Consider the following 12,642-nt stretch of genomic DNA (forward strand, 5'->3'; position numbering starts at 1 on the left):
ATGACCCTTCTTAATGATGGGTTCTGCCTCTTTGACCTACTGTCATTTGATGGTATGTCATCTGTTCTTACTAGCTAACTATCATCACTTGAGGCAATTAGACACTTCTTTTTAGAGCCCAAACACATATAGACATCAAATACCTTAGGTTCCTAGTGTCCACAGTTAACTACTGCTGTTCACATTTTTGAATGCTGTGTATAACTCTGTAATTAATATATGCTCAGAATGCTTCCCTTCAGCTAATCATCCCCAGCCTTGCTTCTCCCTGTCTCACAATGTGTTCTGTAACCCGTAACATGTCTCTGGAGCCCAGCTGGAGCTCAACTTGGCCACTAACATTAAGGACAATAAAAAAAGCTTTTATAAATACATCAACAAAAAGAAAGCCAGGGGGAATCTCCATCCCTTACTGGATGCTGGGAGGAAAGTTGCAACCAAGGATGAGGAGAAGGCTGAGATACTTAATGCCTTCTTTGCCTCCATCTTCAATAGTCAGACCAGCTATCCCCAGGGTGCTCTGCCTCCTGAGCTGGAAGATAAGGATGGAGAGCAGAACAGCCCACCCATAATCCAGGAGGAAGTAGTCAATGATCTGCTTCTGCACCTAGATGTACATAAGTCTATGGGGCCGGATGGGATTCACTCAAGAGTACTCAGGGAGCTGGCGGGAGAGCTTACCAAGCCTCTCTCCATCATTTATCAACAATCCTGGTCAACAGGGCAGGTGCCAGATGACTGGAGGGTGGCTAATGTGACACCCATCTACAAGAAGGCTCGGAAGGAGGATCCAGGGAACTAAGGCCTGTCAGCCTGACCTCAGTACCAGGAAAGATCATGGAGAGGATCATCTTGAGTGAGCTCTCACGGCAAGTGCAGGGCAGCCAAGGGATCAGGGCCAGCCAGCATGGGTTTAGCAAGGGGAGGTCCTGCTTAACCAACCTGATCTCTTTCTATGACCATGTGACCCACCTTCTGGATGCGGGGAAGGCTGTGGACGTTGTCTATCTGGACTTTGGTGAGGCCTTTGACACTGTACCCCACAGCATTCTCCTGGAGAAGCTGGCGAATCACGGCATCGACAAGTGTACTCTTCGCTGGGTTAAAAACTGGCTGGATGGCTGTGCCCAGAGAGCTGTGATTAATGGGGTGAAATCCTCTTGGCGGCCGGTCACCAGTGGCGTCCCTCAGGGCTCAGTTTTGGGGCCCGTTTTGTTTAGTATCTTTATCGATGATCTAGATGAGGGGATTGAGTGCACCCTCAGTAAGTTTGCAGATGACACCAAACTAGGTGGGAGTGTTGATCTGCTTGAGTGTAGGAAGGTTCTACAGAGGGACCTGGACAGCTGGATCCATGGGCCAAGGGCAACTGTATGAGGTTGAATAAGGCCAAGTGCTGGGTCCTGCATTTCGGTCACAACAATCCCAAGCAACGCTACAGGCTTGGGGAAGAGTGGCTGGAAAGCTGCCCGGCAAAAAAGGACCTGGGGGTGCTGGTGGACGGCCAGCTTAACATGAGCCAGCAGTGTGCCCAGGTGGCCAAGAAGGCCAACAGCATTCTGGCTTGTATCAGGAATAGCGTGGCCAGCAGGAGCAGGGAAGTGATTGTGCCTCTGTACTCGGCACTGGTGAGGCCTCACCTCGAGTACTGTGTTCAGTTCTGGGCCCCTCTGTACAAGAGGGACCTTGAAGTGCTGGAGCGTATCCAGAGGAGAGCTACCAGGCCGGTGAGGGGTCTGGAGACCAGGGCATATGAGGAGAGGCTGAGGGAGCTGGGCATGTTTAGCTTGGAGAAGAGGAGGCTGAGGGGAGACCTCATTGCCCTCTACAACTACCTGAAAGGAGGGTGGAGAGAGGTGGGTGTTGGCCTCTTCTCCCAGGTGAATAATGACAGGACCAGAGGAAATGGTCTGAAGCTGCAGCAGGGGAGGTTTAGGTTAGATATTAGGAGGAATTACTTTACTGCAAGAGTGGTCAGGCACTGGAACAGCCTGCCCAGGGAGGTGGTTGAGTCACCATCCCTAGAGGTGTTTAAGAAACGTCTAGATGTGGCACTTCAGGGCATGCTCCAGTGGCAGAGATTGTAGGTTGTTTGGTTGGACTCGATGATCTTAAGGGTCCTTTCCAACCATGAAGATTCTGTGATTCTGTGAGTTTGAGCTTAGTTATCTTCCCTGTTTTTAATGAGATACAGAATTTATTACTATTCTCAAGTTAAAGGATTTCTGCGAGAACATTAGGTTCACAACAAATGCTTGAAAATTTGAGGAAAATTTCTAGTAGTAAAAGATTCAGTCTGGAAAGAGCACAAATATGCATTCCAACAAGTCGGTTATCCATACTATCCATCTTTTCAAACTCCCTTACAGCTGATACAAAACAGAAAGATGTCCCAGTAAGAAACACAAAGTCTGCAAGTTGGATTCAATTTAGGTAGTTCACCCAGGGAACTAAGTAATCAGTTACTTAGCTGGCTAACTTAGTGAACTTAACTCCCTTTGTTACCTTAATCTTTAAACTAGGCAAAAGTGAACTTTAAAATAGGTAAACATATCTTGCTCTAGATACAGTAGCTGAGCATTTTTTTTGTCTCATTGGATAATCATTCTCCAAAGGGCATTTATTAATCTTAAGACACAGGCAGAGCTTTCTTGTTTTGCTATGCCAATGGCTTCAGCGTAAGGCTCCTGTTTACAAAATGCAACTACACTAATTTTTCCAGATGATCACGCCCGGAGAGGACTTTGGGAGAGCGGCTGAGGGCAGCACCAGAGTTTATCGACTTTTTTGCAGAAGTTATTCGACTATTTTGCAACTAGCGTACGTTCCGGAAATCCTCTTGCCCGACGCTTCTCCTCAGCCGCAGCAGGGCTGACGCCCGGCCTGCTTTGAAACAGCCGCCCCTGCCGCGAGCGCGCCCCAGGAGGCGGAGGAGGCGGCGGAGGAGGCGGCGGCGGAGGCGAGGCCGGCCACAGCCCTCTCCCTCACGGCCCGCCCCAGAGGAAGATGGCGGCGAGGGGCTCGCCGCGCGCGCCCGGCTAACGGCCGCCCTACCCGCCACGGCCCGCCCCGCCGCCAGCGCGCGGAGACGAGCGCGCGCACACCCCCCCACCCCCCCGTCTCTCCGATCACCGACTTTCTCGCGAGACTGGGAGCGGCACTCGCGCCTAGTTTGAAGCTGGGCGCGCGGGCGCGGCGGCCGTTGCTGGCGCGCGCGGCGTCGGCGGGCGGAGGACGGTGTGTGGCGGCGGCCCCGCGGCTGGAGCGGGAGGCGAGGAGCGGCTGGGCTCAGCTCGGCTGTGGGGTGGTCGGCTTGCGGCTCTGCCGCCGTTAGGAGCGGCCTTGCCGCTGTGGGGAGCAGTAGCTCTCCGCTTTCCCACGGCGGCTCTCTGCGACGCGAGTCTGGAGCGAAGCGGGAGGGGTGACCGTCCCCTTTCCCTATAGCCATGGGGGTGAAAAAGAGAGTTCTGCAAATCAAAGAAGCCTTTCAACTGGCCCAGAAATCTCACCAGAACCAGGCGAAACTTGTCGTGGATTTGAAGAGCACCTATAACCAGGTAGGGCCGCCCTCGGGGCGTGCCAGCGGCGGGGCGGAGCGGTCAGCCGCCGGGCTGAGGGGACAATGAGGGCGCTCAGGGTCTGCTCGGCTTTTCCTTCGGAGGGTAGGGGGCCTCTTCGGTCTTTTTTTTCCCCCCTAAAACAGGCGTTGAGGCCAGTATGACTAAGAAAAGCCCTGCGACTTAAAAAAACAAGACTCAACCCACACGCTAAACTACTATACACTCTTGTCTCCTGCGATCATGGGTGTAAGAACGGCCTATGGCAGGTATGAATGATGCTGGAAGGTGTTTGGGTACCCGACAAGTAGGTGTGACACAGGTGATAACGGACGAGAGTGTCGATTGCCGTTCTGAAACCTGTTAGCAGGTAAATGTAAACTCCATAGCGGAGCCCAGCGGCCAAGAGATACGCCTGCTGTGGAGTTAAAGCAAAATATTCAGTGAAGAGTGCACAACAGCGGGTGTGCCCTAGCTGCTGGCTTTAGCGCTTTAAAAATTTAAATGGAAGCAGTCAGTTATAAAACAATTTATTTTATTTTTCTGTGGTACTGCTTTAGAAAGATGAACCAGGTAGTTATCGCTTGTTGTGGTTTGATTTTTACTTTTTTTCAGTTGGAAGATACGGAAGATTTTAATGAAAAATTCATTCATTTCCTTAAGTATGCTATGATAATCTACAGACGGGAACCAGCAGTGGAACAAGTGATCGATTTTGTGGCTAAATTTGTTACTTCATTTTATCAAATGGAGAAAGAGGATGGTAGTGAGGAAGAAGAAGATGATAATTTGCTCCTGAATTATGTGCTTAACTTTCTGCTTAAGGTATAGCAACACTTACTGTTAAAGCTTTAACATAATAAATGGAAACTTCATGCAGCAGAAACTTACTGGCGCTGGAGATGATACCAACAAACTGGAACTTAAAAAGTGAAAGCAAGGCGAAGCTAGGGCTTTACGAGTAATACCTTCCCCCCCACCCCCGGCCCGCTGCCCCAACAACTGGATTTCAAAAGTTAGGCCCGTGAGAAAATGTTAATTGCTTTTTTATTTGGCTGTCAGACACGTTAGATGCTTTACTATAGGTGCATTTATAAATGTGAAATTCTGGAAGTGTCATGAAAATAAATTTATACTCTTTCTTTGATAAGTGAAAATACTAAAAGGTCTTTCATATGATTGGCATATGTATTATTCATTTCTGCCTATTGCAAGTGTTATATAAAAAGGAGATGGACAGTTCCAATAGCATGAAAACACAAGTAGAATTATATTTTCTTAAACTAGTGTTTTGATATGGAAAAATTATTGGTCAGGCCAAGATCACAATCATCATGTCTAGCACCTTTTTTTATTCCTTCTAATGGTTTATGGAGGGATAAGTTAGCTAATGTACTGTAGTCTGCATTGAGTGGTAAGCATGTTTCTTCCTTTGTGAAGATATGGCTAATTATGTAAAGTGCCACTGATATAAGTGATGGACTGTGTTTTCCTTAAATAGGAAGAGCTTTTGAAATACATATTTCATGTACTGTATAGAGTATTAACTACTTTAGCCTGGAGAAGAGAAGGCTGAGGGGAGACCTTATTAATGTTTACAAGTATCTAAAGGGTGGGTTTAAGGAGGATGGAGTCAGACTCTTTTCAGTGGTTCCCAGTAACAGGACGAGGGGTAACAGGCACAAGCTGGAACATAGGAAGAACATATGAGAAAAAACTTCTTTACGGTGAGGGTGACAGAGCACTGGAACAGGCTGCCCAGGGAGGTTGTGGAGTCCCCTTCTCTGGAGACTTTCAAGACCCGCCTGGATGCAGTGCTGAGTGATGTGCTCTAGGCAATCCTGCTTTAGCAGGGGAGTTGGACTAGATGATCTCTAGAGGTCCCTTCCAACTCTGAAAAATTCCGTGATTCTGTGACACTTATGTGTGCATGTTAATAGCCTTATGTTGTAAATGAGAAAAGTGTGATTATAAGAATGCTTTTGTTTTTTCTTTCCCTAAGTCTCACGATGCGAACAGCCATGCAGTTAGGTTTCGAACATGCCAGCTTGTTAATAAGATTTTGGGAAATATGCCAGAGAATGCCCAGATTGATGATGATTTATTTGATAAAATTAATGAAGCTATGCTGATTAGACTTAAAGATAAATTTTCAAATGTGAGAATTCAAGCTGTCTTGGCCCTGTCGAGACTTCAAGATCCTAAGGATGAAAACTGTCCTGTTATTAATAGTAAGTAGTATTGGATTTTTCTTTTGTTTAAGAACAACATTTGTTGCTTTACATTATTTTAAAACATTTTAAGCATTTTCTTAAGCATTGAGTAAACAAACTTAGAGGGTATTGTTGTAATAATTCATGAACTGTGGAGCTTCTTGCCAGAGGAGGTTATAGATGCAAGAGTTGTGTATGTTTAAGGGGAAAAGACAGAACTGCTTGAAGGAGAGATCCACTGTTGATTAAATGACAGACAAATCATATTGGGCTCGGGCTATTCTATGAACTGAATGTAACGGAGGGATGGTGAGAATAATGCCATGGGGATATGATACGTGCTTGCTCAGTTATTACCCTCTTAAGGACCCTTTTGTACTATTAATTGAAATGAACTTCTACAAAAACACTTAGAGGAGTGAAGGTGATAATAGAAAAACTAATTTTGTCTCAAACAAGGGCTGTTTGCTACATGAGAGGCAAACTGGTTATCGACATTGTTGACTTATAACTTTTTTGGGCCTTCTCCAGCCACCCCTCTCCCCGTCCCGAGTCTCATCTTGTTCATGGATCACTTCCTTTAAGAGGTTGGCACCTCTGTAAACCATGTTTCTTGATGCTGTTTTTGTGCCGATTGTGGGTTTCTTTGTGTATGGTATGACTCTTGACTAAGCCTCTACTTCCATTGCCTCAGGGTAGAGGGTCTGCAGGTTTGTGCCAGCACAGCTGTTATGTAAATTGTGCCCTGATTAAACTTTACGTACTTTCTTTTGTGAAGAGAGTAAGTTAGTTGAGGTTCTTTTGTTGTTAAGCAACCTTCTTTGAAATTATATGTTCTAAGTGTTTGTTTACAAGTTCCTTATTTAGGAGCACTTAAATTTCATAGTTAATCATTGTCTCACAGAGCAAGAAGGTGAATTCAAGTGTTCTCTTAAATTGTTTTTGTTGTTGCTGTTAATTAGGGTCAAGAACATAACAAAAAGCATTACATGAGATTGACTATTTGAGTTTTGGTAGGAGATTGCAGTTTTCCATCTATAGGAAAATTTGAGAATCTACCCCAAAGGTAATGAGGATGTATAGCCAGTGAATAGAGGTCTTAAGGAGCTGACATTTGGAAGCATTTTATTTTTTATTTTTATTTTTTTTGCCCCAAAAATGACAAAGTGGCTATTTATAGGTGGAGTCTAGGGTAGCAATTTTTGGAGTTATTAACTGAGGATCCTACTTATTGTTGCAAATATTATTTTTCCTAGTTGAATTTTTTTTGAGATCATAGCTCAGCATGTAATTGCTGTGAAATCTTCGGGTTGTGACCCTAAACTCTTCCCTAAATTTTTATGAGCTATGCAGGGGCAGAGGAGGGGTTTTAATAATAACTGCTGATTTTTTTTTTTTTTTTTAGTATTTTCTGGTTTTTTGTAATGTTTCAAACTCTTATGAAACTTTACTTTCAGTCTACAACATATTACTTGAAAATGATTCAAATTCAGAAGTGAGGCGTGCAGTGCTGTCGTGTATTGCTCCATCAGCAAGGACTTTGCCAAAAATTGTAGGCCGCACTATGGATGTAAAGGAAGCTGTCAGAAAGCTGGCATATGAGGTAAATTGGATCACTTAATATTCATTTGAAAGACTGACTTAGGAAAAAGGCTTTAAAACTTTTATTATATGTCATTGGCTAGACACTAAGAATGGTTAAATAATTTATTTTCACTTGCCATAATTTTGAGGGGGATTAATTTAATACAAGTTTTCAAGTTAAAATCCCTGAACTTGACCACAGAAATTGCTTGATAGAAATTACTTTCATGATAGAACTTGGATCTTCAGAATCAGACATTAAAAGTATATATTTTGTATACGATCTCTTTTTTCTATCTATGCATGTTGTGATGTTTGTGAAGTATTTTTTTCTTCTCTGTTATTACATATTAGATAATTCAGTAAAGTTAATATCACAGCAATACTAGTGTAAAAATTTACATATTTTGGTATTCCAATTTTGAGAAGCATCAGCCATTACTTATGCTTATGTGTGCTTATGTGTAGGTGTAGGGGCAAGAAGGTATGCTGCCATGTATATTTCTTGTACAGGCATCTTCAAACAAAATGTTTGGTTTTTTCACACAGACCCATCTTCTGTGCTTTCGTAATTTTGATTAAATTCTAATTTTTAACTGAATCTGTGTGTTAGTAGACTTTGAGAAAAGTACATACTTTAGTTGTTTCATTGCAGGTATTCATTGTTCTTGGAGCTTTAAAGAGAATAATTTTCATATCCAGGTGTTGCATTCAAGTGGAGCTGCCGAGCTCCTAAGCTCTTTGTTAACTTTATTCTTACTTTATTTTACATTTGCTTCCATGTGCAAGAATCTGCTTGCTAATGTATTGGTATGATGCCGATGGTATAGGTATTACAGGGTTTTGTTGACTTACGGTTTCTATGGATGGATAAAATTGAGAGTTTAAACCCACAGGTAGTTAATGAAAACAGTTGTTATAATTTGTAGAAATGTATTTAATGTCTTAATTTTTTTTAAGGTTTTGGCAGAAAAAGTTCACATGAGAGCTCTGTCAATAGCACAGAGAGTAAAGTTATTGCAACAAGGACTTAATGACAGATCTGGTAAGAGATCATCTTTCTCAACATCTTAATATAAATGCTTGAGAGAATACTTTCTAATGTTCTGGGGATGATTTATGTCTAAGCTGTAATGGCAATAATGGAAATGTTTATGCAGAAGAAATTCTGCTTGCTGCTTTGGTTTTCCAGTCCTTTTATAGTGGACAAACCAGAAAAGTTTTGCACTTTCAAAAAACTTGAAAGACACTGAGCTCTAAAATAGGACCAAATGCTATTAAAATTAAAAAGCAACAATGTAATTTAACACAGAAGTAGAAAAATGTAATTATTTAATCAATGTATTTTGAAATATGTTTCATTACAGTATTTTTGTAACTAATATATTTAATAATTGAAATATAAACATTAATATAATTTTGATAATTGTTTGAAAATGTTTCCTGTGTGTCTTCGGAGAGAAATCTTCTCAGCTGTTTAGTTTTTCATTTAACTAGCTTAAATTTTTTTTAATGAATTTTTTATTTGACCCTCATCATGAAGCAGCTTTATTGTTTTTGATGTCTTCTGTACTGTATCACTTTTATATAAAGAGCCATTCAGAATATATCCATAATTGTATGTGGTGGTGTTGCCAAAAGATCAAAAGGTCACATGCATCTGAGTGAGACAATTCTGGCCTGCCTACATAGAACATGGCTTTTTTTTTTTTTTTGCATGAATTTCACAATAAAAGCTGCCAGTTTTACTAAATGTGCTACAGTGTTATCCACATACTTTGTTTGGAAAATCTGTACTAAGCCCTGTTGAATTTTACTCTGAGAATTTTCTTGGCTTAGTGGTGTACTGCTTGTGAACTGTGAGAAATACGACCTATGCGGATATTCACTTAAAACACAAAAGTACTGTGTTCATTGGTAACTGGAGCTCTTACAGGTGTGTCTTGTATGCATGGGGTTTTTTTGATCTGCCTTTCTTTTTGGCTAGTTGGGGATCATGTTAGCAAAGGAAGAGAGGATCAGCTGAGTGCTGTCTTATGCAGTATCGAACTACAGTTAAAAGGAAGTCTTCCTTCTGTATAATAAGTTTTAATTAGCATTGTTCCCCACCTACCTTGAATTGTTCTGTACTAGTCTAATGAAGTTTGTCAGGTTTTGTTTTTGAAGTCCAGCACTGAAAAACTCATGTTTTGAATTACTATTTCTTATCAATAAACTAGTTTGCTGTTTGATGAAATAGCTGCTTCTTGTCTACTGGCTGCATCATTCTTAGGACCTTAGTTTACCTCTTTCAAGGCCTTTTTACAGTTCTCTTTGAACTCTTGATTATATTTAAGTCTTTATTATCGTAAGTTACATGTAAGAGGAAAGATGAATGTTGTCCAGTGTGTGTGTACTTTGTTTCCATTATATTGGATATTATTTTCTAAAAGGTTCTAAGAGCATACTTGTATTGCTCCCTAGTTATTATGGTTTTTTCATACACCAGAGTATTAGCCTTTCTACTTCCCTGCTTAAATCTGTGTGTATGTGTGAATGACATATGTATTCTAGATATTCCCATAAATACTTTTTTCCTTGATTAAATAGTACCCTACTGATCCAGAAACTGTTCATTGTGGCAGTGGGGAGGAGAGACTTAATGTATCTTTATGTAAATTTTATAATCTAGTTAAATAATTGAATTAACACAGGAATTCTGTGTGGCAATTCAGACTAAAGGTCTGTAGAGTAGTATCCTGCCTCCAAAAGCAACCAATTCCTAAATACCCGAAACAGAATAAGTATATAACAATGCTTCCCCAGAATATTTCCTGCTCTACAAGAGTTCATGGTTTGTATATTTTCTGGGTTGAGGTGCTTTCTTTAGATGTAACAGTTTTTGGATAGAGGTTGGTTGTTTTTTTTTTTTATTTTTTTTTATTCCCTGTGGGGAAGAATACTGCCTCAAAAATGTAGTAGTGCTCCATAGGTAGTTCTTGTTTAACTGTTGGTTTTCTTTCTTTTTTTTTTTTAAGGTAGTGTTAAGTTCAACTATATAATAACTTCTTTCCCAAAAGCTTTCTCTAGAAAAATGATTTATGAAAGTAAGTTGAAAACTTGGTATTTTTTGACATTTAATGTTTTAAAACATTTAAATTCCTGTATTATTAGATGCTGTTAAGGAGGTAGTGAAGAAGAAGCTGCTTCAAGCCTGGTTACAATTGACTGAAGGGGATGTTTTAGAATTGCTTCATCGACTGGATGTGGAAAACTGCCCAGAAGTGGCCATCTCAGTACTAAATGCTATGTTTTCATTATCTCCACTTCATGACTTTGTTCAGAAATGTAAAAACCTTGACAGCAGGTATGCAGATAGGTTTTCATTTCCAAAAGATGAATATTTTGTATAAGAATATTAAATTAAAGGCTATATCTAAATGGGGAGCAGAGCAACTATTACCTGTGATAAAAGGCTGATATTGTGGTTTAAGCCATGATGTCTCTGGTGTTTCTGTACATAAGTGCTTTGGATATGCTTTTTTTCTTCTTTAAAAGATCTGTGTTCACCAGCTGGAAACAATTGTGCCAGATAAGCAGGAGGAAAAAATGAAAAATATCTGACTTCTTGTCTCCTGAACACCCTAAAAACCACACTCTTAGAGTTTAAGAGGAGGCAGTAAATGAATCAACTAAACAAGCATTTGTTTTATTTCCTGTATTGTCTGTACAGCTTACAATAAAGGCAATGCTCTAGTTTACCCCCACAACTGTAATTTCCTCTCTTCTTTTAACCTGTGGGACTGAAAAGCTCCTTTTCTCCTGTTCCTCCTTCCTCTCAGTAGTGCTTCTGTTTTTTCTCACGCGTTTCCTAGTTCTCGTTGGCTTCCCTCTGTCCTTTTTGCTGAGATAAAGGCACCACAATTTGAGGCTGGTTCAGTTATCCATGAACTGTTTGGAGAATCAATCAGAATGGAATTATTGGGCTTGTGTTTCAGTCATCTTTTGGAGGTTTTTTATTTGTATTAACAGAGCTTGACATAAGCTGGTATCTTAGAAGCTTCTTTTCCTGTGTTAATATTTGGTAGAATTTGACTAAGTGAGTTCCTAAGCTACAAAGAAGATGGTGTGATGAATATTAAGCTCCATAAAGCAAAAATGAAGGGCAAAAGAAAAAATGAAATTAGAAGTTGTAGGAAATTGCTAAGGGAGGCAAAAAGGTGTGAGAAGAAATGGCTCCAGTTAATTGAGGCAACCAGAGTACCGTGATTATTAGCAGTTGTAGGAGTCTAATCTCAGATGATAAACTTAAATGACAAATTGTCACCGATTAAAAAGTGATAACAAAATTTTATTCTGTGTTTTTGGGGGAAAATGTGTAATGTCATTGTATGGAGTGTCTTGCATTCCAGTGGTAGCTTATGACAGATGTTTTGAAATCAGTAGATGCTACATGCATTGCACTCCAGAGCTATAGATGTGGGCCTGTGGCTTTAAAAAGCAGCAGTAACGGTGAAATAACTTTATTATAGCCTCTGGAAATGTGCCAATATCTTAAGAGGTTCAAAGGAAACATTTATATGGTTACAGACTTGTCCATATATTTGTATTATTTATGTATGTCCATATATTTTTATATATATAGTTAAGAGCTTTGATTCTGCACAAAATGAAGCTTTTTTGTTTTCTTTGTTTGCGTGTGTATGAAGGACCTAAAAGAAAACCATAATTGTTATTGATAGTTTGCAACTAAAGTGGGATTCAAGGGAATGAAGAGTGATACTCTCTTCTGTCTTGAGGTAGAATTAATGCACAACTTGATGTTCTGCTTCTGAAAACAAAGATTATATGCCATACTTAGGATGGAAAAGACTATGATTATAAAAAGGAGTGGGGGGTGTATGACAGGTAGACAGAGGAAGAGCTTACAGAGATGCTGGGAAGCAGTTCTATTACTTTTTGCATTTGACATACTATGATTCCTACTTAAATATTGTGTGAAGGTCTTGTATTAAGAACGGAAGAAACAATTCATAATCAGGAGCTGAAAAACAGTTTAATGCAGTTGTTGCATTTCTGCAGATTAATGGAGTTCAGTTTTCCAGACCTGTACAGTAATAACAGTGTTTCATGGAGTTGAAGTACTTGGGTGGTTGTGCTAGGAGGTCTGAAGGGCTGAACATAACCTTTCTGCGAACTGATATAAGCAGCCTTGATTTAAAATACTGAAAAGTGCAATGTAGTGAGAGGCTCAGGGAGCTCCGTGTCCTCACTTAAGGAAGAGGAAGTTATTTTTGTCGGTCTTTAAG

General features: G+C 40.7%; 1 protein-coding gene across 2 annotated transcripts in view; it reads left to right on the top strand.

Annotated features, from left to right (window-relative positions):
- Window positions 1–3,140: 3,140 nt before the first annotated feature.
- Window positions 3,141–12,642, top strand: part of NCAPG (non-SMC condensin I complex subunit G) — a 32,150-nt gene continuing 22,648 nt past the window's right edge. For both annotated transcript variants that reach the window (XM_063336911.1, XM_063336912.1), the window contains exons 1-6: window positions 3,141–3,557; window positions 4,173–4,382; window positions 5,560–5,788; window positions 7,228–7,373; window positions 8,315–8,399; window positions 10,508–10,700. In XM_063336911.1, the coding sequence (XP_063192981.1) occupies window positions 3,447–3,557; window positions 4,173–4,382; window positions 5,560–5,788; window positions 7,228–7,373; window positions 8,315–8,399; window positions 10,508–10,700 (974 nt within the window). In that variant the 5' untranslated portion in view covers window positions 3,141–3,446. The remainder of the gene's footprint in view (window positions 3,558–4,172; window positions 4,383–5,559; window positions 5,789–7,227; window positions 7,374–8,314; window positions 8,400–10,507; window positions 10,701–12,642) is intronic.

Source organism: Chroicocephalus ridibundus, chromosome 5 (genome assembly GCF_963924245.1).
Source record: "Chroicocephalus ridibundus chromosome 5, bChrRid1.1, whole genome shotgun sequence".
NCBI lineage: Eukaryota > Metazoa > Chordata > Aves > Charadriiformes > Laridae > Chroicocephalus > Chroicocephalus ridibundus.